Source organism: Rana temporaria, chromosome 1 (genome assembly GCF_905171775.1).
Source record: "Rana temporaria chromosome 1, aRanTem1.1, whole genome shotgun sequence".
Classification (NCBI taxonomy): domain Eukaryota; kingdom Metazoa; phylum Chordata; class Amphibia; order Anura; family Ranidae; genus Rana; species Rana temporaria.
The window spans coordinates 180,673,234-180,698,135 of NC_053489.1; the positions used below are offsets into that span (position 1 = coordinate 180,673,234).

General features: G+C 45.8%; 1 protein-coding gene across 3 annotated transcripts in view; it reads left to right on the forward strand.

Moving 5' to 3' along the window:
- SETD1B (SET domain containing 1B, histone lysine methyltransferase) overlaps window positions 1–24,902 on the forward strand; it is a 117,501-nt gene that overhangs the window by 43,183 nt on the left and 49,416 nt on the right. For 2 of the 3 annotated variants that reach the window (XM_040347003.1, XM_040346984.1), the window contains exons 7-9: window positions 12,299–13,078; window positions 15,940–16,116; window positions 19,159–19,246. In XM_040347003.1, the coding sequence (XP_040202937.1) occupies window positions 12,299–13,078; window positions 15,940–16,116; window positions 19,159–19,246 (1,045 nt within the window). The remainder of the gene's footprint in view (window positions 1–12,298; window positions 13,079–15,939; window positions 16,117–19,158; window positions 19,247–24,902) is intronic. The other variant, XM_040346994.1, reaches the window with a different exon arrangement.

The window sequence follows — 24,902 nt, forward strand, 5'->3', positions numbered from 1 at the left end:
GACACAGCACCCACCCCTCCTTTTTAGATTTGTACTGCTTGTTACGAACTGAGGCTGCATGCTGCAGTGAGGAGGGTTATGTCTGGAGGGACTGCCCCCTGTGCGGGGTTGTTCAACTCTGTTAAAGTAACATCTATTTAATTATCTAACATGTTTCTGCCTAGTCCTCTCCTGTAAACAGGGAACATAACCCACTTGTCAAGATTTAAGGAGCTGTGTCTGTCCATAGACTCAGAGAAAAGGATTTTTATTTTTATTTTCAAAAGACTCTCACTATTCATTTGCCTGTCATGGCATTTTGGAGCCTCAAAAATGAAATAGGCAGCCAGTACATCAGGATTGGTCAATTTTCAAATATATACCAGTTTTTGGTCAATTCACTTTCACACAGGATAAATAATATACACTGATTTGGAGTACATAGAAATGTAGTAGAATACCTTTTGACCTAAATTTATGAGGAACAATTATTTAATTACAAAATTTTATAACCAAAATTAAACTTCTTTTTTATTTTTTTAGTTTATATAGAAAAATGTAAAAAAATTGTTATTTAAATTCTTAACAGCGCTGAAAACTGAAAAAATGGCCTGGATTGGAAGGTGGTGAAAGTGTCTGGACTGTAATTTTACTTTAAAATCACTGCTCTCAGCGCATTGGTACATGTTCCCCATGGCAGTGCCCAGTACACCCCATGCCATTTTTTTTATTCACAATACTTTGCCTATTCTAGACTATCATCCGAACCATTTTTCAACATTTAGCTCCCATCATCTTCCAAGGGATTTAGACCCCAAACTTTAGTCATGTTCTCCGCACCTGCTTACACCAAACTTGAATATGTTCGGCTCAACACTATTTCTTACCCTTTGCTAATCTAAAACTAAGAATAAAACCTTTTGGCTCTACATACACTTTTAAGAAAATGAGAAAGAATCCAACATCTGGTTGCTGTAGGCAACAATAATGTTATCACTTTCTCCAATTACATGTTTTAAATGCAATTTGGATACAGATACTCCTCGTTTAATGACTTACCTGTTTAACGACCACTTGGACTTGCGACCAGCTCTCTGCATCCTAACGACCCGCTATACATCATTGTATTGTACAGAATTTTCATTTGTGTTCTGTACTTGTGCAAATTAAAATAACAACATTGAGCTGGAGTTTTGTGTTTTAGACCTTTTCTTCACAATACAGTACAGTAATTAAGAATGCTTAAAATATTGATTTACTTGTGGCTCCCTGTTTTAACGACTAATTTGTTTAATGACCTGATTGTTGGGATGGAGCCTGGTCGTTAAGTGAGGAGAGCCTGTATCTTAATATGGATTATTATACGCAGCGTGAAATAGTCGGTGCTGTCGTTGTGTATTCACAGGTTGTTTCACAGCTTCTCTGCTTTGTGCAATTACAGCAAGGGTACAATGCTTTTGTGCGTCTCTGTTGACTGAGGATAAGAGACCAGCTGCTCTCTGGTAACAGAAGTCTATGGTGAAACGTTAGATTTCAGGGAATGAATAATAGGTGATGTAATCAATTTCTGTTTCTCATTTTCAGCTTTGCACCTGCTCTAAAAAATGTAGGTGCATTTCCTCTTCACTGTTTTGGAATCCTGTTGAAAATGACGTTTCCTTGCTTTTTAACTAAAATTAAGGAATGCTGAAAATCTATGAACCAGATTTATATTCACCATACATGTTAATGTGTGTTTATTGTAGGCACGTAAAGTGGAGCTACACTGCATCTGATCACCACAAACTAAAAACTGCTAATAAATTATTTGTTAACTAGTTGCCGCCGCCCACCGTCAAATCCCGTTCTGGGATGCCTTAATATAAGACAAAACATGTAATTGGGGTGCTGATTATAATAAAGTGCCAACTGTGTCACCAATTAGTGCCAACCATCAGTGCCCATCACTGTCCACAAGTGCCACCGATCAGTGCCCAATAGTGATGCCAGTCAGTGCTGCTATCGTTCCCATCAGTGCCGCCTATTAGTGCCCATAAGTGTGGCATATTGGTGTCTCTTCATCAGTGCCCATAAGTGCCACCTCATCAATGCCCACCAGTTCAGCATATCAGTGCTCATCAGCGCACATCAGTGAAGGAGAAAAATTACTTAATTACAAGATTTACTGTCAGAAACCAATTTTTTTTTTTTCTTTTCAAATTTTTGGTCTTAGCTGTGATTTATATACCACCACCATCAAAAAGCTTTTTCTCTTTCGTTCATAGACGGACACAGCCTTCATTGACCTTAGGGTTATGCTTCTTTCTACCAGGAGATTTAGGCAGAATTCTACAGCACTTAAGGTGTTAAAAACTTTCCTTCATGCCGCTCCTCCCAGGGGGCGTGGCTCCCCCAGGCATAACCCCCACTCTGCTCTAGCAGCTTCAGTTTGTTTCTGCCTAACCGTCAGGAGAGTCAGGCTCTCTCTGGAGTCCTGGACTCTGGAGTTTTTCTTGCAAGTTTCTTGCGATTTTTCTTGCGATTTTTCTCGCTTTTTATTATTTTGTTCCTGCATTTTTTGAATCCTGCGATTCTTCTATCAACAGCCGACTGGGTGACAGGCTGGGTCCTCAGCCCTTGTAGTCCCCCCAGGTTCGGCCTTCGAGCGTGTGCCGGCCCTCAGCTCAGCTTTGGGACGTCCACGACAGGCCCCATTTGCTCCAGGGGCGGCCGGGGAACTTCGGTTCTAGGGCACACATATGACCGGTCTTTATGGCCTTGTCACAGTGTGTCTGGCCGACAGCCATGCCGTTTAGCGGACGTTGGTTCTGTCTGGGATACCTCCAGCCGGTAGTCGCAGGACAGGTAAGTAGTGACCCTTGCTCAGGTAAGTGGTCTGGCTGGAATTTTCCCTGGGGAGGTCGACTGAGGGTTCGCCCTGCTTTCCTCTCTCCCTTATTCCTCTCCTTCCTTCCCTTTTGGGTAGCGGCTGTGAGGGGGGTTTTTCTGCGGTCTCTTTATTATCACCGGGGCCTGTGTGTTAGCTGGGGCTGTGTATGTTCACTGCAGGGGGCTGTAGTGTTCTCTGCGGGACTTGTGTGCTGTTTTCTATGCTGCTGTGGCTGCTGACTGTCTGTTTTAAAAAAAAAAAAAAAAAAAAAAAAAAAAAATTTTTTTTGAAAAGTGCGCCACGGCCGCCATTTTGCCGTAGTCGCGCCTTGTATATCTCGGCGGCCATTTTCTTGTGGTCCTTGGCAGTTTTTTTGCATTACGGCGGCCATCTTTAATTTTCGTTTGTCCTCGTGTGGCCGTTTTAGCGCTCGGAGAGACCGCGAATCTCTCCGTGGGGACTGTCAGCAGCGCAGCCGGCTTCTCAGCACATCATCAGGCTCCTCTCAGCGCGATGCACCAGGCGGGGTGGTGAGTTCCCTGGGGGCCCTCATGCTCAGAATAGAGCTAGAACAGCCGGGAGGTGACCGTGGGTGGTTCTCTGCTTAGCAGTTTGGGTAACTCGGTGGTGGGATGCCCTGGAGCCTGTACTAGGTACTATCCTCCCCACTAAGGCCTGAGTTAACCCTTGATACCCCTCCCCCTGCCACTTCTGTTGAGGGAGTGTTATTTCTGAAGCAGCTAGTGCCTGGTTGGGGGGTAAAAAAGCGCCCCCTCCCTGAGCCTGCTTCAGGGGATGCCGCTGACATTATACTATGCCCGGCTATTGCGTCTGGTTCTGTGGTGTCAGTGGATGCGGGATATAAAAACCCACGCGACCAAGGAATTTGTTGGAGCTCTTATTTTCTGCGGTTAGAGCTTATAGCTCAGTAACTAGACGGTTTGTGGTTTTGGCGGAGGTACCAGTTGTACCGGTCCCTTTTGGGTTCCGCAAAAACGCAGCGCACTGCAACTGTGTTCCTTATTTGGACTTTTTATGTTACACCGCAGTGTATGTGTGTGTATATATATATATATATATATATATATATATATATATATATATATATATATATATATATATATATATTTTTTTTTTATTTTATTTATTTTTTTGCAGTCCCTGAATGCTTTGCGACCCCTTTGTAAGTAGGTGGGTCTCTCCTCCTGTGGACCCTCCGGTGTCCGGATGGAGCAAAGCCGCCACGTTGCCCGTGGAAGGGGCTCCTGCCTATGGGTACCCCGCTGAGACCGGTCTTGACTCGGTCTCTGGTGTCACAGACTCTGACTAGAGGGCTGTAGCTCCTGCTGCAGGAGCTGGGGGCACAAGATGCTGCTGAGCCCTGTAAGGACCTAGCTGAACGTTTGGTTCGGGGTCTGTAGTCCGTCTGTGAGTCGGTCCTGGATGCGCTTCCCTTGCTTTCCAGGGCCTCCGCCTGTGTGGGGGTGTTTGCGCCGCCTCGTGTGGCTTACATGCTGGTCTTCGGACCGATCCTCAAAGGGTCCTTGGTGGACTCACCCCTTTAGGGGTGGGCGGCTTTTTGGGCCTCCCGGGTTGGCACTCCTAGGGATGCCACGGGTGGTAAGAGCACGCTGCTTCCTCTGCTAGGAAGGGCAAGGAGCCTCGCCGTCTCCCGAGCGGTTCGTGCGCCCAGCACGGTGGGTATTCTGCAGGGTGCTAAGGCCCCCGCTGCGGGGCTGTGACGCGCCTGGCACCACGTGCCTTATGGGCCTGCGGACGGTATTGCTTCCGCATGTAGGTCTGCCCCCGCCCGTGTCGGGTGGGGGGCTGGCTTTGTGATTTTGCGGCTCGGTTGAGGCCTCTTCTTTCCAACCGTTGGTTTTGCGAGGTTTTCTCGCGGTGCAAGATAGATTCTCTCTCTTGGCTGCCTAACAGATTTTTTCCTCCGTCCTCTGGCTTCCTCCGGTTCGCATGTTGGTTCTGTCCAGGATCTTCTGATCGGGGGGGTGATGGTGCCAGTTCCCTCAATGGAACGGTCTCAGGGGTAATACTCCAATCTGTTGGTAATCCCCATGGTGGACGGGGTCCGTCCAATCCTGGGCCTCAGGGCCCTCGTTTGTTTTTTTGTAAAGTACAAAATTTCAGGATGGGAATTTTTTTCTGGCGTCCTTGGATGTCATGAACGCATACCTGCATGTTCCCATATGCTCTAAGCACCAGAGATTCTGGGCTTTGCGGTCAGGGAGGACCTTTTTCTTTTTGTGGCCCTCCCGCTCGACTTGGTGTCGACACCACAGGTTTTTACCGGGGTGCTCGTCCCGATACTGGCCCGGCTGTGTCAGCGGGGGTTTATCGTGGGGTGTCTGAGCGACATTCTCCTACGAGCTTCTGAGAACTCTGCATTTGTGGAGCCGTGTCTATCACGTGTCAGACTCTCCAGGAAGTTTGGCTGGCTTCTGTTTTTGTCCAGAAGTCAGTGTTGGTCCCGTCTGGGACTGGAATTCCTGGGACTAGTCCTGGATTCCGCCGGGGCGGGAGTTTTGTTCTCCTAACGGAAAAATTTAAGACTCGGCAATCTGCTGGGCAGCAGTTGTCGACCTAGTGGTGGTCATCTCCGCGATTCTGCTTGAGGGTTCTGGATCTGACGGTGGCCTCTTTCGAGGCGGTTCCGTATGCCCAATTCCACGCCAGGGTGCTACTGGAGGACCTGTTGTCACGTGGGGACTAGCTTCCGTCATCTCTGGATTACCAGGTTCGGATGAGTCATCTAGTCCCTGGTGTGGTGGCTGATGTTTTCCGGTGCTTCGGGCCGGGAAGTCGTTTCGGCCAAGCCACTGGACAGTGGTCGCGACGGATGCCAGCCTCTCCGGTTGTGGGAGGGGTTTTTGGGGCACCCAGTCAGCCCTGGGGTGCTGGACTCAGGTGGCGACCCACCTACCAATCATTGTTCTGAATCGAGCTTTGCCTTACCTGGTGGTCCCTGGATCTACAGGGCCGACCATTCGGGACCCTGTCCGTCAACGCTGTGGCGTACGTCGACCATCAGGGAGGCACACAGAGCTCTGTTGCAGCGACGAGGGTCGCGCACATACTTTGGTGGGCCGAAGGGTCCGTTCCGGCTCTATTGGCCGTGTACATTCCGGGAGTACGGAATTGGCAAGCCGACTCCTAAGTCGGATTGTGCTTGACCACGGAGAGTGGTCTCTCCACCCGTAGGGGTTTTTCAGTATATGTGCCGAAAGTGGGGCACTCCAGGCGTGGTCCTTCTAGTGTCCCGCCTCAACCGGAAGGTGCCATGTTTTTGGCCAGGTCACGGGACCCGTGGGCTGACGCGTCAGGTGCGTTGGTGGCTCCTTGGGGTCGCTATCGCCTGCTTTACACCTTCCCTCGGTAGCTTCTTCCTCGCCTGCTGCGCAGAGTGGAAGCCGAGGGTATTATCAATCCGGATTGCCCCAGATTGGCCGCGTCGCTCCTGGTACGCGGACCTGGTGCGTCTGGTGGCTGACGCCCCCTAGCATTTTCCCCTGGGGGTTGATCTTCTGTTACAGGGTCCGATCTTCCACCCTGTTTTTACAGCCACTGGCTTGGCGACGTGGCTGTTGAGAGCCTGGGGCTGAAGGCCCGAGGCCTATTGGGCTTGGTGGTCTCGACCGTGCTGCCGGCACGGTAGTGTACCTCACGTAGGATTTACATCATACGTGGAGGGCCTGCATCTCTGGTGAGGAGATGAAATGGCACCCTCGTACGTACGTGGTATCCAGGATTCTGATGTTTTTTACAGCAAGGAGTGGATCAGGCTCTCGCCTTACGTACAGTTGGGAATCAGTTTTCTGCTCTGGCTGTTATTTTCAATGAGCCTTGGCGTCGCACTCCTTGGTGCGTACGTCTGTTCTGGGGGTCTGGCATATGGCCCCTCCACTACCCCCATGGGACTTGTATTTAGTCCTTTTGGTTCTTCTGGATGCTCCCTTTGTGGACATTCGGGAGGTTTTTTGTTGACTGTCACGAGACGGGAGCAGGTTTAGCTCAAGTGCTAGAGTACCTGCCCTTCAGGCATTTGACTCTGGGTTCTAGCCCAGGAAGGTCTGCGTTGTCACGTGGCCGTGGCTCGTCGTGGGCATTTCCACTGTGATTTTTTCTGGTAGCAATTACCTCGATCAGACGAGTGTTTGTCTGAACTGGAGGCCTTGTCTTGCAAGGCTCCCTGCTTGGTCATCCATAAGGATGAGGTGGTGCTGCGGCGCAGCCGTCTTTTCTCCCCCAAGGTGGTTTCGGCTTTTCACGTTGGTGTGGACATTGTTCTTCCATCCTTATGTCCTTGGCCGAAATGGAGGGAGGTGGCCACTTTTACATCCTCTGGATGTGATTCGGGCCCTACGTATGTACTTATCTGCTACGATTCCGTTCCGGAAGTCGGTCTCACTGTTCGTGTCGCTGGCTGGTTCTACCAGGGGGCCTGGTAGTCTCGTCGGCCACCTTTTTCCGGGGTGGATCCGACGGATTGTGCTTCAGGCCTATGCCCTGAAGGGGCAGGCGCCTCCCTTTTGGGTTACGGCGCATTCGACCAGGGCGATCGGGGCCTCTTGGGCTTTCTGGGATCATGCCTCTGTGTTACAGGGGTGTATGGCAGCGACCTGGTCGTCGTTCCACACTTTTTCTAAGTCTTAACCACTTCCATACTGGGCACTTACGCCCCTTCCTGCCCAAGCCAATTTTCAGCTTTCAGCACTGTCGCACTTTGAATGACAATTGCGCGGTCGTGCTACACTGTACCCAAACAATTTTTTTATCATTTTGTTCCCACAAATAGAGCTTTCTTTTGGTGGTATTTGATCACCTCTGCGGTTTTTATTTTTTGCGCTATAAACAAAAGAAGAGTGACAATTTAAAAAAAAAACACTATTTTTTACTTTTTTATTTAATAAATATCACAATTTAAAAAAAAAAAAACGTTTTTTTTTCCTCAGTTTAGGCCGATATGTATTCTTCTACATATTTTTGGTAAAAAAAAATCGCAATGATCATATATTGATTGGTTTGCGCAAAAGTTATAGCGTTTACAAAATAGCTGATAGATTTATGGCATTTTTATTTTATTAATTTTTTTACTAGTATTGGCGGCGATTTGCGATTTTTTTACTGTCACCGTGACATTGCGGCGAACACATCGGACACTTTTGACACGTTTTTGGCGCCATTCACATTTATACAGCGATTAATGCGATAAATATGCACTAATTACTGTATAAATGTGACTGGCATTCAAGGGGTTAACACTAGGGGGTGAGGGAGGGGTTAATATGTATCCCTAAATTGTGTTCTAACTGTGGGGAAAGGGGGGTGACTGGGGGAGGTGACCGATGCTGTGTCCCTATGTACAAGGGACACAGATCGGTCTCCTCTCTCCCCTGACAGGACGTGGAGCTCTGTGTTTACACACAGAGCTCCACGTCTTGTCCCTGTAGCCGCCGATTCCGAGTGCCTGGCGGACATCGCGACCGCCAGGCACGCGCATCGGCATCTCGGGGACGCGCCGGGCGCGCGCGCACGGCCGCCGGCGCGCTCGCGCGCCCCCCAGTGGCCGCAAGAATACAGGACGCAATATGACGTCCTGTTGAATTTTCAGAGTAACCGTGGAGCCGTCATTTGACGATGGCCCGGTACTCTAGTGGTTAAAGGTGGATGTGAGTGCATCTTCTGATGCCTCCTTCGGCCGCAGGGTGTTACAGGCGGCAGTTTACGGTTGGAGTTCCTCTGTTGAGTGACTCCGGTTTTGTTTGGGGTGTAACCTGTTTTTGCTGTGTTATTTTCCCACCCCTCGAATTTTTTTGACACTGCTTGGGGATGTCCCTAAGGTCAATGAAGGCTGTGTCCGTCTATGAACGAAAGAGAAAAAAGGATTTTTGTACTCACCGTAAAATCCATTTCTCTGAGTTCATAGACGGACACAGCACCCACCCCTCCTTGGTTTGTACTGCTTGTTACGAACTGAAGCTGCTAGAGCAGAGTGGGGGTTATGCCTGGGGGAGCCACGCCCCCTGGGAGGAGCGGCATGAAGGAAAGTTTTTAACACCTTAAGTGCTGTAGAATTCTGCCTAAATCTCCTGGTAGGAAGAAGCATAACCCTAAGGTCAATGAAGGCTGTGTCCGTCTATGAACTCAGAGAAATGGATTTTACGGTGAGTACAAAAATCCTTTTATTTGTGTGAATAAAAAGATAAAAAATGAATTTGTGTACAGTGTAGCATGACCGCGCAATTGTCATTCCAAGTGCGACAGCACTGAAAGCTGAAAAATGGCCTGGGCAGGAAGGGACTGTAAGTGCCCAGTAGGCAAGTAGTTAATATATAAAGTGAACACATCCATCTACCCAAGTCTCCATGCTTTATTGTGCTGCTAAATCGCTTTAATAAATAAAAACTCCAAGCATTTCTGGTCGTGGCCATCTTGAGTAAGGGTAAATGATTCATGAAGCATTTACTTCCTAGAATTAACCTGCCCTTGGCTCAGGCATGCAGGCAGGAGGGTGTGCTTAGCTGAGAGAACCCCTCATGAAGACTCCTGGGATGTATTACATCATTTGCCTAGGCCTGGATACCAGGAAGGTAAAGGAAGATATATTTACACGTTTTAATTTTTTTTATATGATATACCTTACTATCTATTTACCAATGCTAGCAGCACAAGGATTACAAATAGTCAATGTTGACTGAGCGAGGGAACATACGCTTTAAGGAAAATTTTCCTCAGAGAAACATAAACTCTGTCACTGCTCATTTCTCATTCTACAAATGCTGGTTGCCTGGCAGTTTTACTAATCCCCTTGCTTTATTACTTTGAGTCACTAACCAGAAGAACAAGAAAGCAGATGGGGACTTCTGATTTGACACGCTTGTTCTTGGTCACTTTCTCAGGACGTAATAAAGCCAGGCGATCAGCGTAACAACCAGTCGGCTAGCATTTTTAGATCAGGTAAGCACCAGTGGCAGCCCCTATGTTTCCCTTGGGGAATTTTCACTTCTACGTGGAAAGATTAAGGGAAATCGTAAATCGTACATCTGCAAAGGAAGTGCAGTTTAGAAAAAGTAAGGGGGGCTGCACAGGTTTTGAGAACCATTTGCGGACTTTGGACATATGGGGTGCTCCAAAAAAAGTCATCCTAAATATTTTGTGCACATCTCGTACGCCATAATCTTCCACCCTGAGTGCAGCTTCAGTACCCAGCAAATCTATTGGAGCTCTTGTTGCAGGATCACAGACCGTGATTCCTATGTAAATGAAGCCAGCAAACACTATGGGTGCTTCATTGTTGAATGCATAGTAAAAATATTATTTCTGCAATTTTAGTTTGGCTATGTGTAGGGCAAAGGGGTGAAATTTGCTATGTGTAGGGCAAAGGGGTGAAATTTGCACTTTCTGTCTACTGTAACAATAGCTCTTTTAAAACAAACATTGGTCAAACTAAACAAAATAACAATTATTTTTATTTTTCTCTTGTGTTGCATAGCAAATAATAATAATAAAAAAAAATGCATATTTTGCATGACAGTATTGACAAAAGAAATGCTTGTTTGTCACTCTACAAAGGATATGTGTATTAGAGAGATTTGTTTGTCCCCCTACAATTGATGTGTATTAAAGCTTTGGATTTTTATACATTAAAATAACAAAGATGTTATACTTGCCTGCTCTGTGCAATGGTTTTGCACAGAGCAGCCCCATTCCTCCTTATCTCGTGCCCCCCTCTGGCGCTTCTGGTCCCTGCCGAGTGCCCCCAGAGCAAGCGGCTTTGGGAGCACCCAGGAAGGCTTGCTCCTGAGCCGCTCACACACAGGGCTTCGGTTCAGCCCCTAATCTCTCTCGCCCTCTCCCTCCTTATTGGCTCACTAGCTGTAAATGACAGCAGTGGAAGCTATTGGCTCCCACTGCTGTCTCAGCCATTGAGGCGGGAAAGTCCCCAGAGAGCTGTTGCTCTTGTGCACAGCACTGACAGATGATCAGGCAAGTATTGGGTGGGGTGCTACACAGCGAAGGTTTTTTACCTTCATGCATGAAGGTAAAAAAAGAGGCGTCCTGCCCCCCCAGTAAAAAATGTACAGTCTGCAGCTACACAGTACACTTGACACTTGCCTGTCTTGCAATCCAGCGATGCCAGCACCACAGTTGTTGTTTTTATCAGCTATCGGGTCCTGCGCTGCCATTTGTAGTAAGGGAACCCAGGTGGGAAGCCTTTCGGCTTCACAGCTGGTTCACTCCTGCACATGCGCGAAGTGTGCTGCGCTTTCTGAATGGCCTAGCGGCGGGGGGGAAGGAGTGGGGGGCCGAACTTCTGAATGATCGTGCCGCGATGACAGGTACCTGTCAAAAACAGGTATCTGCTCCCCCCAGAAATGTGCCAAATGTGGCCCCAGAGGGGGGAAGGAGGCTGATAAGTGGAGCTTTCACTTTTGGGTGGAATTCTGCTTTAAACCTTTAGAACCACTTTAATTATTAGTAATGGTAAAATGTATTTGTAGTAAATATTGCTGTATTCCATAAGGGGTTTGTGTGAGGGAGCGGATTCTCATCTAAGACCAAGTCATTCATTAGGGCTCCATTTCCACGGTCCTTTAGCAATGCTACAAATTCTAATGGCGAAATCTACTGATTTATGCAGCTAGGATTGACAGCTGCTCATGCAGATAGCTGCAGCCACCAAGCATGTACAGTGCAATGAAAGGCTGTTGGCGGCTGCAGCTGTTAGTGACTGCACAGCCAGTGATCATCTGCAGAGATTGCAGCTGTACCTACTTTGTGTGTGTCCAGCCACAGCGTTGCTAAACACTCAAGCAAATGGAGCCTTTGAAATGCTGCAGTACGTTGTGTTGGCGTGTCCCTATGTTTTATAGTAGGAACTATCTCCATTTTCTTGCATACAAATGATTTCACTATTGCTATTAGAAGCACTCTGTTTTCATTGCAGCACAGGCACTTACAATTGAGAAGTTTCAGTAGAATTGAAGCCCTAATCCTAAAGGTCACGCAGATTACATATTATTGTTGTTGGCTTAAAGGATACGTTTGTGTAGTTTAAGTAGGTATCATGTTGTTATTGTAACATATTCCTGAAATAGGTTTTCATGGTTGCATGTTTATTTTATGCCACATTTTAATGACTAAGAATCTATACTGATTTGTAGATTCTATTCATATGCAAGTAAGAACAACCTTTTGTTCAGTGGCCCTGTATTTGTCACCAGGCATTGGATTATGCTAAGATTTCCAGTGCATTGATCCTATTATTTCAATAAAAATTTCACAATGGCTAAATACTTTTTTTTCCTGTTTTAACTGTACTAAAATTTACAGTAGTACTCATTTTGTTATTAACAGATCTCTTTTTATTGATATACATTGTATTAGATTTCTAAAAGAATAATAATGGTGATATCTCTGTTTGTTTTTTTATAGGTTCATCCGTCTTCAGGAGAGGACATGGAGATTTCAGATGATGAAATGAACACTTCTCCTATCACTAGTGAAGAATGTGCCAATTCCATTGTTGTGAATTCAGCTGTCACTAGTTCTGGCGTTATGACATCGGTCATTTCTATCCTACCTCCTGGTTTTCCTCCACTACCACCACCACCTCCCCCTCCTCCCCCGCAACCTGGATTCTCCATGCCACCACCTCTCCCCCCACCACCTCCACCAACTCATCCTTCAGTTACAGTACCTCCTCCACCATTGCCTGCCCCACCCGGAGTACCCCCACCACATATGTTGCACCCTCCACCACCACCATACCATCAAGGCATGTTCCCCATGATGCAAGGTGAAATGATGAGTGCCCTAGGTAATCAGTGGGGAGGAATGCCTATGTCCTTTCAAATGCAAACTCAGATGCTCAGCCGCATGATGCAAGGACAAAACCTTTACCCTTACCACCACTTCATGGGGAATTCCATGCAGTTTAGTAACCAGCATTCGTATCGCCCTTTTGCCATGTCCTCTTACCTTTCACGAGGTCAGCCTTGGCCACCTTACCCAAAGTTCGACCCTTCTGTGCCACCACCAGGCTATGAACACAAAAAGGAGGATCCACACAAGGCCACTGTGGATGGAGTGCTGCAAGTCATTGTTAAGGAACTTAAAGCCATCATGAAAAGAGATTTGAACAGAAAAATGGTTGAAGTGGTGGCATTCCGGGCGTTTGATGAGTGGTGGGATAAAAAGGAGCGTCAAGCAAAGGTTAGTATTTGCAGTATATATGTTTTCAAAAGGGTACTGAAAATATCCTAAATGTGGTTATGCTCAGTGTCAATTGTACAATACAGGACACAAGAAAGTATCCATGTTAACCGTTGGTCACATTCAGGTGATTGGACACTGACAAATAAACATGCAAGGACACCCCCCATATAACCTTTCCCACTTCCAGCAAGTCTAAGTTAGGTTACCAGGTGATGATAAGTGTTTTGTCTATTAAGAGAAGCTTACATCCTTTTATGTGAGTTTTTTTATTCTCAAGGTTTTTTATTAGCTTCCTAGCTGCAACATAGTCATTATGGTTTTCCTGCAGCAGCTCTCTGGATAAGTTGACTCCTCTGCAGAGCCTTGGATTGGTAGGGGGACATACCCAGACCCTCCTGGAAGAAGATGCAGGCCAGCCTGTAAAGTCACTTTGACTACTGGATCCTGTGTAAGCACTCATATTGACTCACCGTGTTGAGTTGGATAGTGAAGTCCCCATCATCGTACCGTGGTGAGTTACATAGGACTTGTGTCTTAACTGGTCCCACTCAGCTGGCGTTTGGAAAGATGAGTGACTAGTGGGGGTGATGGTCTCTCTCCAAAGAGCCCCAGTGCCCTCTATTCTGATAACTGTCCCAGTCTGATTCCCTGCCATCTCTTGGAACTCTGCTGGCCCCTTGGCTGCACACTCCTTTTCCTGCCTATGTAGAGAGGAGTTTTCTGCAATCGTGTCTGATTTTATTGACAGGAACTTGGTCTCAGAAGTCAGGTCTCAGAAGTCGCTCTCTCCTCCTGAGTGGGTCTCTGACTTTTGGCTTTGCGGCTGATGCATTGCCTGAGCTGGAGGTAGACTAGAAAGCCCCCTTCCCCATTTCTTCTTCTCTCCTTCTTTTTTTTTTAAACATTATTTAGGAATGGGTTGCATCACATACAGTATTCATGAGGAAGATTTTGTACAAGTCATTTTCATCAGAAAGAACAAAAGGGTTATAAAATGGACATGCACATAGTATATTCAATGGTAATTTAGAGAAATTTAAAGAAATGTTGCTGATTGTGGTTCACCCCTCCCCAATTTCTGAGGAATTAAAGCAGGATGAGACGCCTTCAGTTTAGTACTTATCAAAGCTTAAAAATACCATTTTTTTTTAAACTAAATTTATCAGCCATACAATCATATCAGCCATGTAGTTGTTATGTTTAGTAAAAAAAAAAAAAAAACCTACATGGCTGATATGATTGTATGGCTGATATGTTTAGTTTAAAAAAAAAGCTGAGTGGGACCAGTATAAAAACCATATAAAACAACAACAAAAAAACATCCTATCCCATTTCTGCACAACCCAGACCATTATACAAAATGGACAGAGAATACAAATACAGTAATACCTGAGTTGCGTGGTTTCTAAAATTGCTACCCTTATTGATGCAGTACACTCATGTTTCGAGTCAGCAGACTCAGGTTTGCTCTAACCCTAAAGTCACACAAACCTGCTTAAGCCTTCCCAGTGCACTCACTCTTAGAACCTACCTTGTACATTGACTAACCTCACTCTTGGCCCTTCCTAAACATTGTGCTCAGCAATATCCAACTGAGTAGAAGTTCCTGCAGAATTGGACAGTCTCTGTTACCCTGTGGAGGATAATACTGTGTTCAAGGACCAGTTGGACAAGAGTTTAGCATCCCTCTTTTTAAGGCCTTGTTTTCTTTGGCGGACCCCGCCATGCGACCTGTGATTGCCTCTATGGTGGTCTGGAGCTTTTACCTGTGCTATTGCCGGAATGGCTTAGTGCATAGGTGTCAAACGCAAGGCCCGCTGGCCGAATCCAGCCTGCCAGGCCATTTCATGTGGCCCTCGCACCTCTCCTGCAGATGCAGGAGAGCTCCAGCCCCCCTCTGGATCTACTCCAGACTCTTACTTTCTGCATTCAAGCAATGCATCCAGCTTCTTCCCAGAAGCAGTATAAGGAAAGGGAGTGCACTGTGATGTAAGGGAGAATGGGGGACTAAACTTCTGATGGTGGATTGGCTCTTGACATCTAACGTAAAGGAGAGGGGATGTGCTGACGTCTAATCTTACAGATACAACTGGCCCTTTTGAAGGTAATCATAATTTTGATGCGGCCCACAATTAAATAGTTTGACACCCCTTTCTTGGTGGATTTGCTTCACCAGATCTCCAGGATGAGCTTCCCTTTTGACCATATGCGAAGGATCCTTTGTCTCAAATGCTTTTTTATCCTGGATTAAAATAATCGCATGTGCTTTGCAGTAGTTGACTTTATACATTCCTGTACTAAATGACCAGGAATATAGGCTATTGGACTATCTGTCTATTGAGCTGCCTATTGCTTACTACAAAGCTGAGGCTAGCTGGGAGTTGGAGGGGTTATGTAAGGCATATCCATGCAGCTTTTTCATACCATTTCCATGTCCAATTGCCGGAAAGTAGCTGCATATAACTTATAGTTAGGACTAAGTTCCTATGTCCTGTACTGAACTTTACTGGCAAGTAGAGAGAGGCTCATGCGTGTTAGAAACCACACATGCCTGATCCCGCCAGGAAGCCGACGCTGCACACGGTTGATCACAGGCAGTGAGACATTTCCCGATCTGTGCAGCTGCGGACCGGGAAATGTCTCAATGCCTGTAATCAGCCGTGTGCTGTGTTGGCTTCCTAGCAGGATTGGGCACATGGGATTTCGAACACGCCCGAGCCCATCTCTACTGGCAGGTAAAAAAAATGATTTTTCTGCACATGTATTTTAAACCTGAGAACAGGTATGTGTATCCATGAGAATTGTTTCATAGAGTCGACCATTGATTATTTAATCTTCTCTTATGTCATCACTGATAGCAGTCGCTGACCCCTGTAAAATCTGGGGATAACAAAGATGAAGAAAAACCAAAGGCAACTGTCCAAATAACATCAAGTCTGTTAGAAAGCTGGAACAAGGGAGAAGGTCTGGGATTTGATGGAATAGGAGGTCTTGGCTTTGGTCTGCGAGGTGCAATCCGACTCCCTTCATTTAAGGTAAATTATTTAATTTTATATATTGTCTATAACATCCTTTTTGAGTGTATAGCTTATTATAATGTAATAGTCCATAAAATACATAGTCGTTAAATATCTTCATTGACAAAAAAGTATGATGGTATCCTGTGGATACTCAGCCTTTGAAACAAATACTAATGGTACTTCTTTAGCCCACAGCTCTCCCCTCCATTCCAATGCTGCAGCCTCTGTAAAACTATTCAGCATTGGACACTTCCTGGAGTGTCCAATGCTTGTGTTCTGCATGTGGCGGGATGTACTTCATTCAAACAGCTGCAAACGAAACGGCAATGGGCAACCGTTGAAAAAAGAATTAAACACTTTAATACCACACCTTAACATATGGAACACATAACATACAGAGAGCATACGTGTAAGACTGGCCATACTTTGAATGTGTTGTGTTGTTTTTTTTTTATTTGATAAGCCAGTGGGCTGATTTAATAAAAAAAAAAAAAAAAAAATCCACATCCACAAAAGCGAGGTGATTGAAGAAATCCTCCCTGCTGTGTTACTGTATTCTAAAGCCGGCCATTTATGGATTGAAATGTGTCTGGTTCAGCAGTGACCAGATGAATTTCTATCCATGTATGGGCACTGTGCTTGCACTGAAGTTGATCTGCCGCCCTTACAGATTTTCCCCAGTTGATCAACACTGCAGGCTATAGCTGGCAGTGCTAATACGTGTTTTCTGATGGCGGGGAAGTCTTCCTGCTGTCCGAATACAATACCACAGGGTGGAGGATCCCCCCCCCATGCACACACTCAATGTGGTTGAATGAAAAAAAATGGACTTATCAAGGATTTATCGATGGCCAGCTTAACAGTGAGATAACTAAAAGTTGATCGATGGATCAATGTCTGTCAAGTTAGAAAGGCCATTGGTGGATCAAAATTTAGCTGGTCCCTGTTGAATGGACTAGAAGGAAAACTTCTGTCGCTCAGCAGCCACGGCCACAGCCACTGATCAGTATATTATGATGGCACATGGTCCAGCTGTCAGAATACAATGTTCCTGGTGGGGAAGGATTCCTCCACCACTTAATTTGTGTGGATGAAGAAATCTTTTCACTTTTTTTCACTTTGTTCAGCGCATTGACAGCCTGTTCACAATCATTTGCCCTAACATAATGCATATAAATGCAGTGAACAAGTGTGAACCCAGCCTTGGGGAGAATAAGGCTACATCCAGGGGCAGTCACCAGCAATAATCTTTCGATTCATAGCGGTTGTAAAGCTGTCTGCACACACTCTGAGCAGGGTTGCCAACCCCCAAACCTCTTGAAGCAGAGTGACAAAATGTGCATGGCTAGTATTATGAAAGACCTTGGGACACCCTAGGATAAAAAATAAAAAAAGATTTCTATGGCATGCGCAGTACACAGGGCCAGGTTTGGCTTATCAGTCAGGGATGAAGGGGGATCAGAGAATCTGTACCTAATTTCTATATACACTGCATACATATAATGGTCCTTGTACCCACAAAATATACCTAGTTACTGTACCACAACTGACAGCCTCACGGACACAAAACTCGGGACACAATTTTCTGGTGCAGTACAGGGCAGGAATGAATCCTCTTCTCCTCCTACTCCCCCTCCTTGCAGTACGTTTTGAATTTGTGGAAGAGGTGTCAAGCACCTTTATGGCTCCACACAGTGTGCATTGGGTCAGCACACTGCTGCCCTGCCCAAGCCGAGCCGGCCCAAAATGTAGATAAACAAAGAGTTCTAAAGCGGCCTAGCCCTGGAGAGAGGAGGGGGAGCATCGGCATGATGCAGACAGCATAAGCGGCTCGGCTGGATCGACACTTTTACAGAAGCTTACCTTGTTCCCGTCCATTGACTATCACGAACCAGACAGGAGAACAGCTCCCTGTTTTTTCACAAACATAACTCTGCTCGGGGGGGGGCTTTCAGACGCCCCTTACCTCCCCTTATCTACGTCCCTGGTGGCAGGGGACACATTTATCAATGCCCCGTTGAATGCCAAAGAGTCTTACGGAGGCTGCAGCACTGGAACTAAAGGAAGGGAAGGTAGGAGGCGTAGGCTGTCAGACGAGCATAAGACCCCTTTTTCATTGCTTTTCATACAGATTTTTTTTTAGAGACTGATGATTTAAAGACAGTAGTTTTTTTTTCTCTTTAAATATAAATTGGTCTTTGGTGACATTGACATCTTGTTGAAGTGAAATTGAACATACTGAAATAACATTTAGAATGTTCTGAAAAAAAGAATAGCTTTACCAGACAAAGTACAATTAAATGTGTGACCTGTTGGTGTCCTGTCCTTAAATTAACACTACAGTAGTTAATACATTTATTCCCTTTTATTCCTTAAAATGTACACACTTTTATACACTTAGGGCCAGATCCAGAGAGAATTACATCCGCGCAACGTATCAGAGATATGCTACGCCGCCGTACCTTACCTGGCGGAATTTCGAATCCTCAACGATTTTGCGCCGTAAGTTACGGCGGCGTAGTGTATTTCTGGCGGTGGAATTTAAATCGGCGATTAATCGGAGTTACGTCCATCCCTATTCATGGACGACTTACGCAAAAAAAAAAAAAAAAATTCAAATTTCGATGCGGGAACGACGGCCATACTTAACATGGCAAGTCTATCTATACGCCGCAAAATACCAGCTTTAACTATACGCCGGTAAAAGCCGACTACAGACGACGTTAGAAAATGCGACGGCCGCGCCTACATTCGTGGATCGTCGTAAATCGCTAATTTGCATACCCGACGCGGAAAACGACGCAAACTCCACCCAGTGGGCGCCGAAGTATTGCATCTAAGATCCGAAGGCGTACAAAGCCTGTCGGATCTTACCCAGATGCCGTCGTATCTTGGTTTGAGGATTCAAACTAAAGATACGACGCCGTAAAATTTGAAAGTACGCCGGCGTTTCAGTAGATACGCCGGCGTACTTGCTCTGTGGATCTGCCCCTTAGTTCTTATGTCCCTAAGGATCTGTAAAAAGCAGTAAGTAAACTATTTGTTTAACTTCTAAAGGTAAAGAGGAAAGAACCTCCTGAAGCTGCACTTGGGGGAGAACAGAAGAGAATTCGTCCATCGCCTTCAGTAGATGAGGAAGATGAAGGTTTGTGAATGCATTAAGATGTGCACAGTTGTCGGAGGTATAAATATTCCAGTTAGCGCGTCTTTTTTCACTTTTAATACATTTTTATGAGAGCGTGTCAGACATTTTCTATGAAGGATAATACATGTATGAATAGTACACAAGTGACTGCAAAAGTCATGATAACCTGTAACACAGGACTATAATGGGACGTTGTAGAAGCTTTCAGATATACAGCAAATTAGATTGATGGTATGTGAGCAACATCTTGGATGTAGTGGTGCATTCAGCTATGTGCAAGTCTGGCGAAGATTGTGATCCAATTGGGGAGCATGGTCTGCTTCATGAAGGAGAAAAATAAAAGAGCTGAAGAGCCCACTTGGTAAGAAAATAGAGAGGAAAAATGTATTGGTGAATTAGGTTGGTGGAAAAGACTAAAAACAATTGGAAGGTAGGGACCAGGAGCCGTGTCTTGGGTTGGGGGGGATGGGATTGGGGGAAGGGGACATCAAGGCCACCCGATAAAGAACCTTAGGGTTCTGCTCCTACAGGGTAGACAAACTTGCTATAGGCATTGAAGGGTGAGCTTTTTTCTAAATGGGTTCCTTTAGCTAGTGCATTGTTGGTTCTCTAACCCTTTTCCTTCGATTTCCCTTCTAAAGCTTTTTTTTCTTTGTCTGAATTTCTCACTTCCTGTTCCTCCTCAGTAAGCTGTTCTGGCTGACTAACCCCCAAACTTACTGAGGAGAAACAGGAAGTCAGAAATTCAGACAAAGAAAAAAAACATTTAGAAGGGAAATCGAAGGAAAAGGTAAGTGAACCAACAATGCACTAGCTTAACCACTTGACAACTGGGCACTTAAACACCCTTAATAACCAGACCAATTTTCAGCTTTCGGTGCTCTCACATTTTGAATGACAATAACTCAGTCATACAACACTGTAACCAAATGAAATTTTTGTCCTTTTTTTCCCACAAATAGAGCTTTCTTTTGGTGGTATTTGATCACCTCTGCGGTTTTTATTTTTTCCGCTAATAATGAAAAAAGAACGAAAATTTTGTAAAAAAATGATTTTTTTTTCATTTCTATTATAAAATTTTGCAAAAAATTAATTTTTCTTCATAAATTTGGCCTAAAATGTATACTGCTACATATCTTTGGTAAAAAAAAGTGAAAGTTAAAAAAAGTGAAAGTTATAGGGTCTACAAGCTATGGTACCAATTACTGAAAATTGATCAATTTGATCACACCCGATGTACTGACAGCCTCTCTCATTTCTTGAGACCCTAACATGCCAGAAAAGTACAAATACCCCCCAAATGACCCCTTTTTGGAAAGAAGACATTCCAATGTATTTAGAAAGAGGCATGGTGAGTTTTTAGAAGTTGTAATTTTTTCCCACAATTCTTTGCAAAATCAATATTTTTTTTTTTTTTTTTTCACAAAATGTTCATATTCGCCGGTTATTTCTCACACACAGCATATGCATAACACTAATTACACCCCAAAACACATTCTGCTATTCCTCCCGAGTATGCAGATACCAAATGTGTGAGACTTTTACACAACGTGGCCACATACAGAGGCCCGACATGCAGGGAGCACCATCAGGCGTTCTGGAGCATCCAGACCAATTCTGACATTCCTCTCCTACATGGAAAAATCATCATTTATTTGCTAGAAAATTACATAGAACCCCAAAACATTATATATGCTTTTTTAGCAAAAACCCTAGAGAATACAATGGCGGTCGTTGCAACTTTTTATCGCGCACGTTATTTTCGCAGCAATTGTTCGAATGCGTTTTTTTGGAAATAAAACGGTTTTGTGCTTTTAAAAAAAAAAAACATTAGTTAGCCCAATGTTTTTGCATAATATGAAAGATGAAGTTACGCCGAGTCAATAGATACCCAACATGTCACCCTTCAATATTGCACACGCTTGTGGAATGGCGCCAAACTTCGCTACTTAAAAATCCCCATAGGCGACGCTTTAAATATTTTTACTGGTTACATCTTTTTAGTTGGAGAAGAGCTCTAGGGCCAAAATTATTGCTCTTGCTCCAACGTTCGCAGCGATACCTCACATGTGTGGTTTGAACACCGTTTTCATATGTGGGCGGGACTTACGTGTGCGGTCGCTTCTGTATACGAGCACGCAGGAACAGGGGCGCTTTAAAAAAAAAAAAATATTTTTATTGTTCATTTCACTTTATTTATTTTAGTTTGATACGTTTTTTCCCCAAAAATAAATGTTTTGATCACTTTTATTCCTATTACAAGGAATGTAAACATCCCTTGTAATAGGAATATAGCATGACAGGTCCTCTTTACAGTGAGATGTGGGGTCAATAAGACCCCACATCTCACCTCTAGGCTGGGAAGCCTGAAAAAAAATAAAAAAAAATAAAACGATCCTGGTTTCGATCGTAGCGGTGAGTCAGAAGAGGCACCAGAGGGAGAAGGGAGGGGAGACGTCCCCTTTCGCCTCCCGTAAGAACGATCAAGAGGCGGAACAGCCGACATGATTGTTCTTACGGTGTAGGGAATCGCCGGCTGAAAAAAATGATATCTGAATGATGTCTGTAGCTGCAGGCATCATTTAGATATCCCTGCACAAAGTCAAGGACGTCATGACGGCCGGCGGGCGGGAAGTGGTTAAAACGCATTTTTTTCCCAGAGTATTTTCTGGGTACTGCAGAGTATTAGCCGGGGTATTGCAGAGTATTGGTGTTGGGGTATTGCAGAGTATTGGTGTTGGGGTATTGCAGAGTATTGGTGTTGGGGTATTGCAGAGTATTGGTGTTGGGGTATTGCAGAGTATTGGTGTTGGGGTATTGCAGAGTATTGGTGTTGGGGTATTGCAGAGTATTGGTGTTGGGGAATTGCAGAGTATTGGTGTTGGGGAATTGCCGAGTATTGGTGCGGGGGTATTGCCGAGTATTGGTGCGGGGGTATTGCCGAGTATTGGTGCGGGGGTATTGCAGAGTATTGGTGCGGGGGTATTGCAGAGTATTGGTGCGGGGGTATTGCAGAGTATTGGTGCGGGGGTATTGCAGAGTATTGGTGCGGGGGTATTGCAGAGTATTGGTGCGGGGGTATTGCAGAGTATTGGTGCGGGGGTATTGCAGAGTATTGGTGCGGGGGTATTGCAGAGTATTGGTGCGGGGGTATTGCAGAGTATTGGTGCGGGGGTATTGCAGAGTATTGGTGGGGGGGTATTGCAGAGTATTGGTGCGGGGGTATTGCAGAGTATTGGTGCGGGGGTATTGCAGAGTATTGGTGCGGGGGTATTGCAGAGTATTGGTGCGGGGGTATTGCAGAGTATTGGTGCGGGGGTATTGCAGAGTATTGGTGCGGGGGTATTGCAGAGTATTGGTGCGGGGGTATTGCAGAGTAATTGCGCAGAGTAATTGTGCAGGGGTATTGCAGAGTATTGCCGGGGAGCAATGCAGAGTATTGCCGGGGAGCAATGCAGAGTATTGCCGGGGAGCAATGCAGAGTATTGCCGGGGAGCAATGCAGAGTATTGCCGGGGAGCAATGCAGAGTATTGCCGGGGAGCAATGCAGAGTATTGCCGGGGAGCAATGCAGAGTATTGCCGGGGAGCAATGCAGAGTATTGCCGGGGAGCAATGCAGAGTATTGCGCAGGGGGTATGCAGAGTATTGCGCAGGGGGTATGCAGAGTATTGCGCAGGGGGGTATGCAGAGTATTGCGCAGGGGGGTATGCAGAGTATTGCGCAGGGGGGTATGCAGAGTATTGCGCAGGGGGGGATGCAGAGTATTGCGCAGGGGGGTATGCAGAGTATTGCGCAGGGGGGTATGCAGAGTATTGCGCAGGGGGGTATGCAGAGTATTGCGCAGGGGGGTATGCAGAGTATTTCGCAGGGGGGTATGCAGAGTATTTCGCAGGGGGGTATGCAGAGTATTTCGCAGGGGAGGTATGCAGAGTATTGCGCAGGGGGGGTATGCAGAGTATTTCGCAGGGGGGTATGCAGAGTATTTCGTAGGTGGGGGGTATGCAGAGTATTTCGTAGGTGGGGGGTATGCAGAGTATTTCGTAGGTGGGGGGTATGCAGAGTATTGCGCAGGGGGGGTATGCAGAGTATTGCGCAGGGGGGGTATGCAGAGTATTGCGCAGGGGGGGTATGCAGAGTATTGCGCAGGGGGGGTATGCAGAGTATTGCGCAGGGGGGTATGCAGAGTATTGCGCAGGGGGGTATGCAGAGTATTGCGCAGGGGGGTATGCAGAGTATTGCCGGGGGTATGCAGAGTATTGTAGGGGGGGTATTGCAGAGTGTATTGCACAGTATTGCAGAGTATTGTAGGGGGTATGCAGAGTATTGCAGAGTATTGTAGGGGGTATGCAGAGTATTGCAGAGTATTGTAGGGGGTATGCAGAGTATTGTAGGGGGTATGCAGAGTATTGTAGGGGGTATGCAGAGTATTGTAGGGGGTATGCAGAGTATTGTAGGGGGTATGCAGAGTATTGTAGGGGGTATGCAGAGTATTGCAGAGTATTGTAAGGGGGGGTATTGCAGGGGGTTTCAGGGATGGCTGAGCAGGGATGGATGGATCTGTGACTGCAATAGTCACAGATCCATCCACAGCGCTGCTGACACCCGCGCTCCCCCCTCTCACACTGTACCGCTCGGTACAGAGAGAGGAGGGAGGAACCGGCGTCATCAAAAGACGCCGGTTTGTTTACATGTGATCGCTCCGTCATTGGACGGAGCGATCACATGGTAAACGGCCGCTATCAGCGGCCGTTTACCGCGATTCGTGATCGGCCGGGTCCTCTGGACCCGGCGGTCACGGATGTTCCCGTGTGCGCGTCCCAGGGGACGCGCGGGAGACGGACTCTGGGAGGACGTACATTGACGCCCTCCTAGAGTTAACCACCGGCCCTGTAGACGTATATTGTCTATAGGGCGGTTACCAAGTGGTTAAAGGAACCTATTTTAGAAAATAAAAAACAAACCATTACAACCCCTTTTAAGGTGAAGAGTATTGTGAACCAAGAGTCTCTTGGAAAGGGACAGTTGAAGAGGATTTGCAAAAGTTTTAGGACATAAGTCCAAAGTCTTGCAAGCATGGGACAGGTTTTCCAGATGTGTAAGACATCTCCTGAGACAGTGCAGCCATGAAAGCATATGTTGGTAAGGGATGGGTGGAGATGTGCTAATCTAGATCGGACGATGTTCCATCACATAACAGTTTTGATTGCAGGTTCAGCCATGGCTATATTTATAGAGCAAGTAGCAATGGTGGCTAAGATTTGTAACATCTTTCCTGCTTTAGTGAAACTGAGGTTCCCTAGGTTGTTTGTTTAATTTTGAATAGATGGTGGATATCCGCTTGGAACAGAGAGGTGTATGATAGCAGATATTTATGAAAAGTAAAAACTGAGTTATACAATCTTTTTGTTAAGTGTTAAAGTTGACCAGTGTTTTGTTGCAGAAAGAGTGGGTTTGATCATTTGCCCTAATGTCTGCCCATGTGTAAATATTGCAGCCATTGATAAAGGACTAAATGTAGTGAAATTTGTGAAAGTGCCACCAATGGAAGGCATTAGGCGAGTCTTGCCATGGGGGAAAATAGTGGGTTGCTTGAAACGGGTAGCAGAGCTAAATGTGGTGATATTAGTTTGCTGAAATATTTGATGTTATCTCATA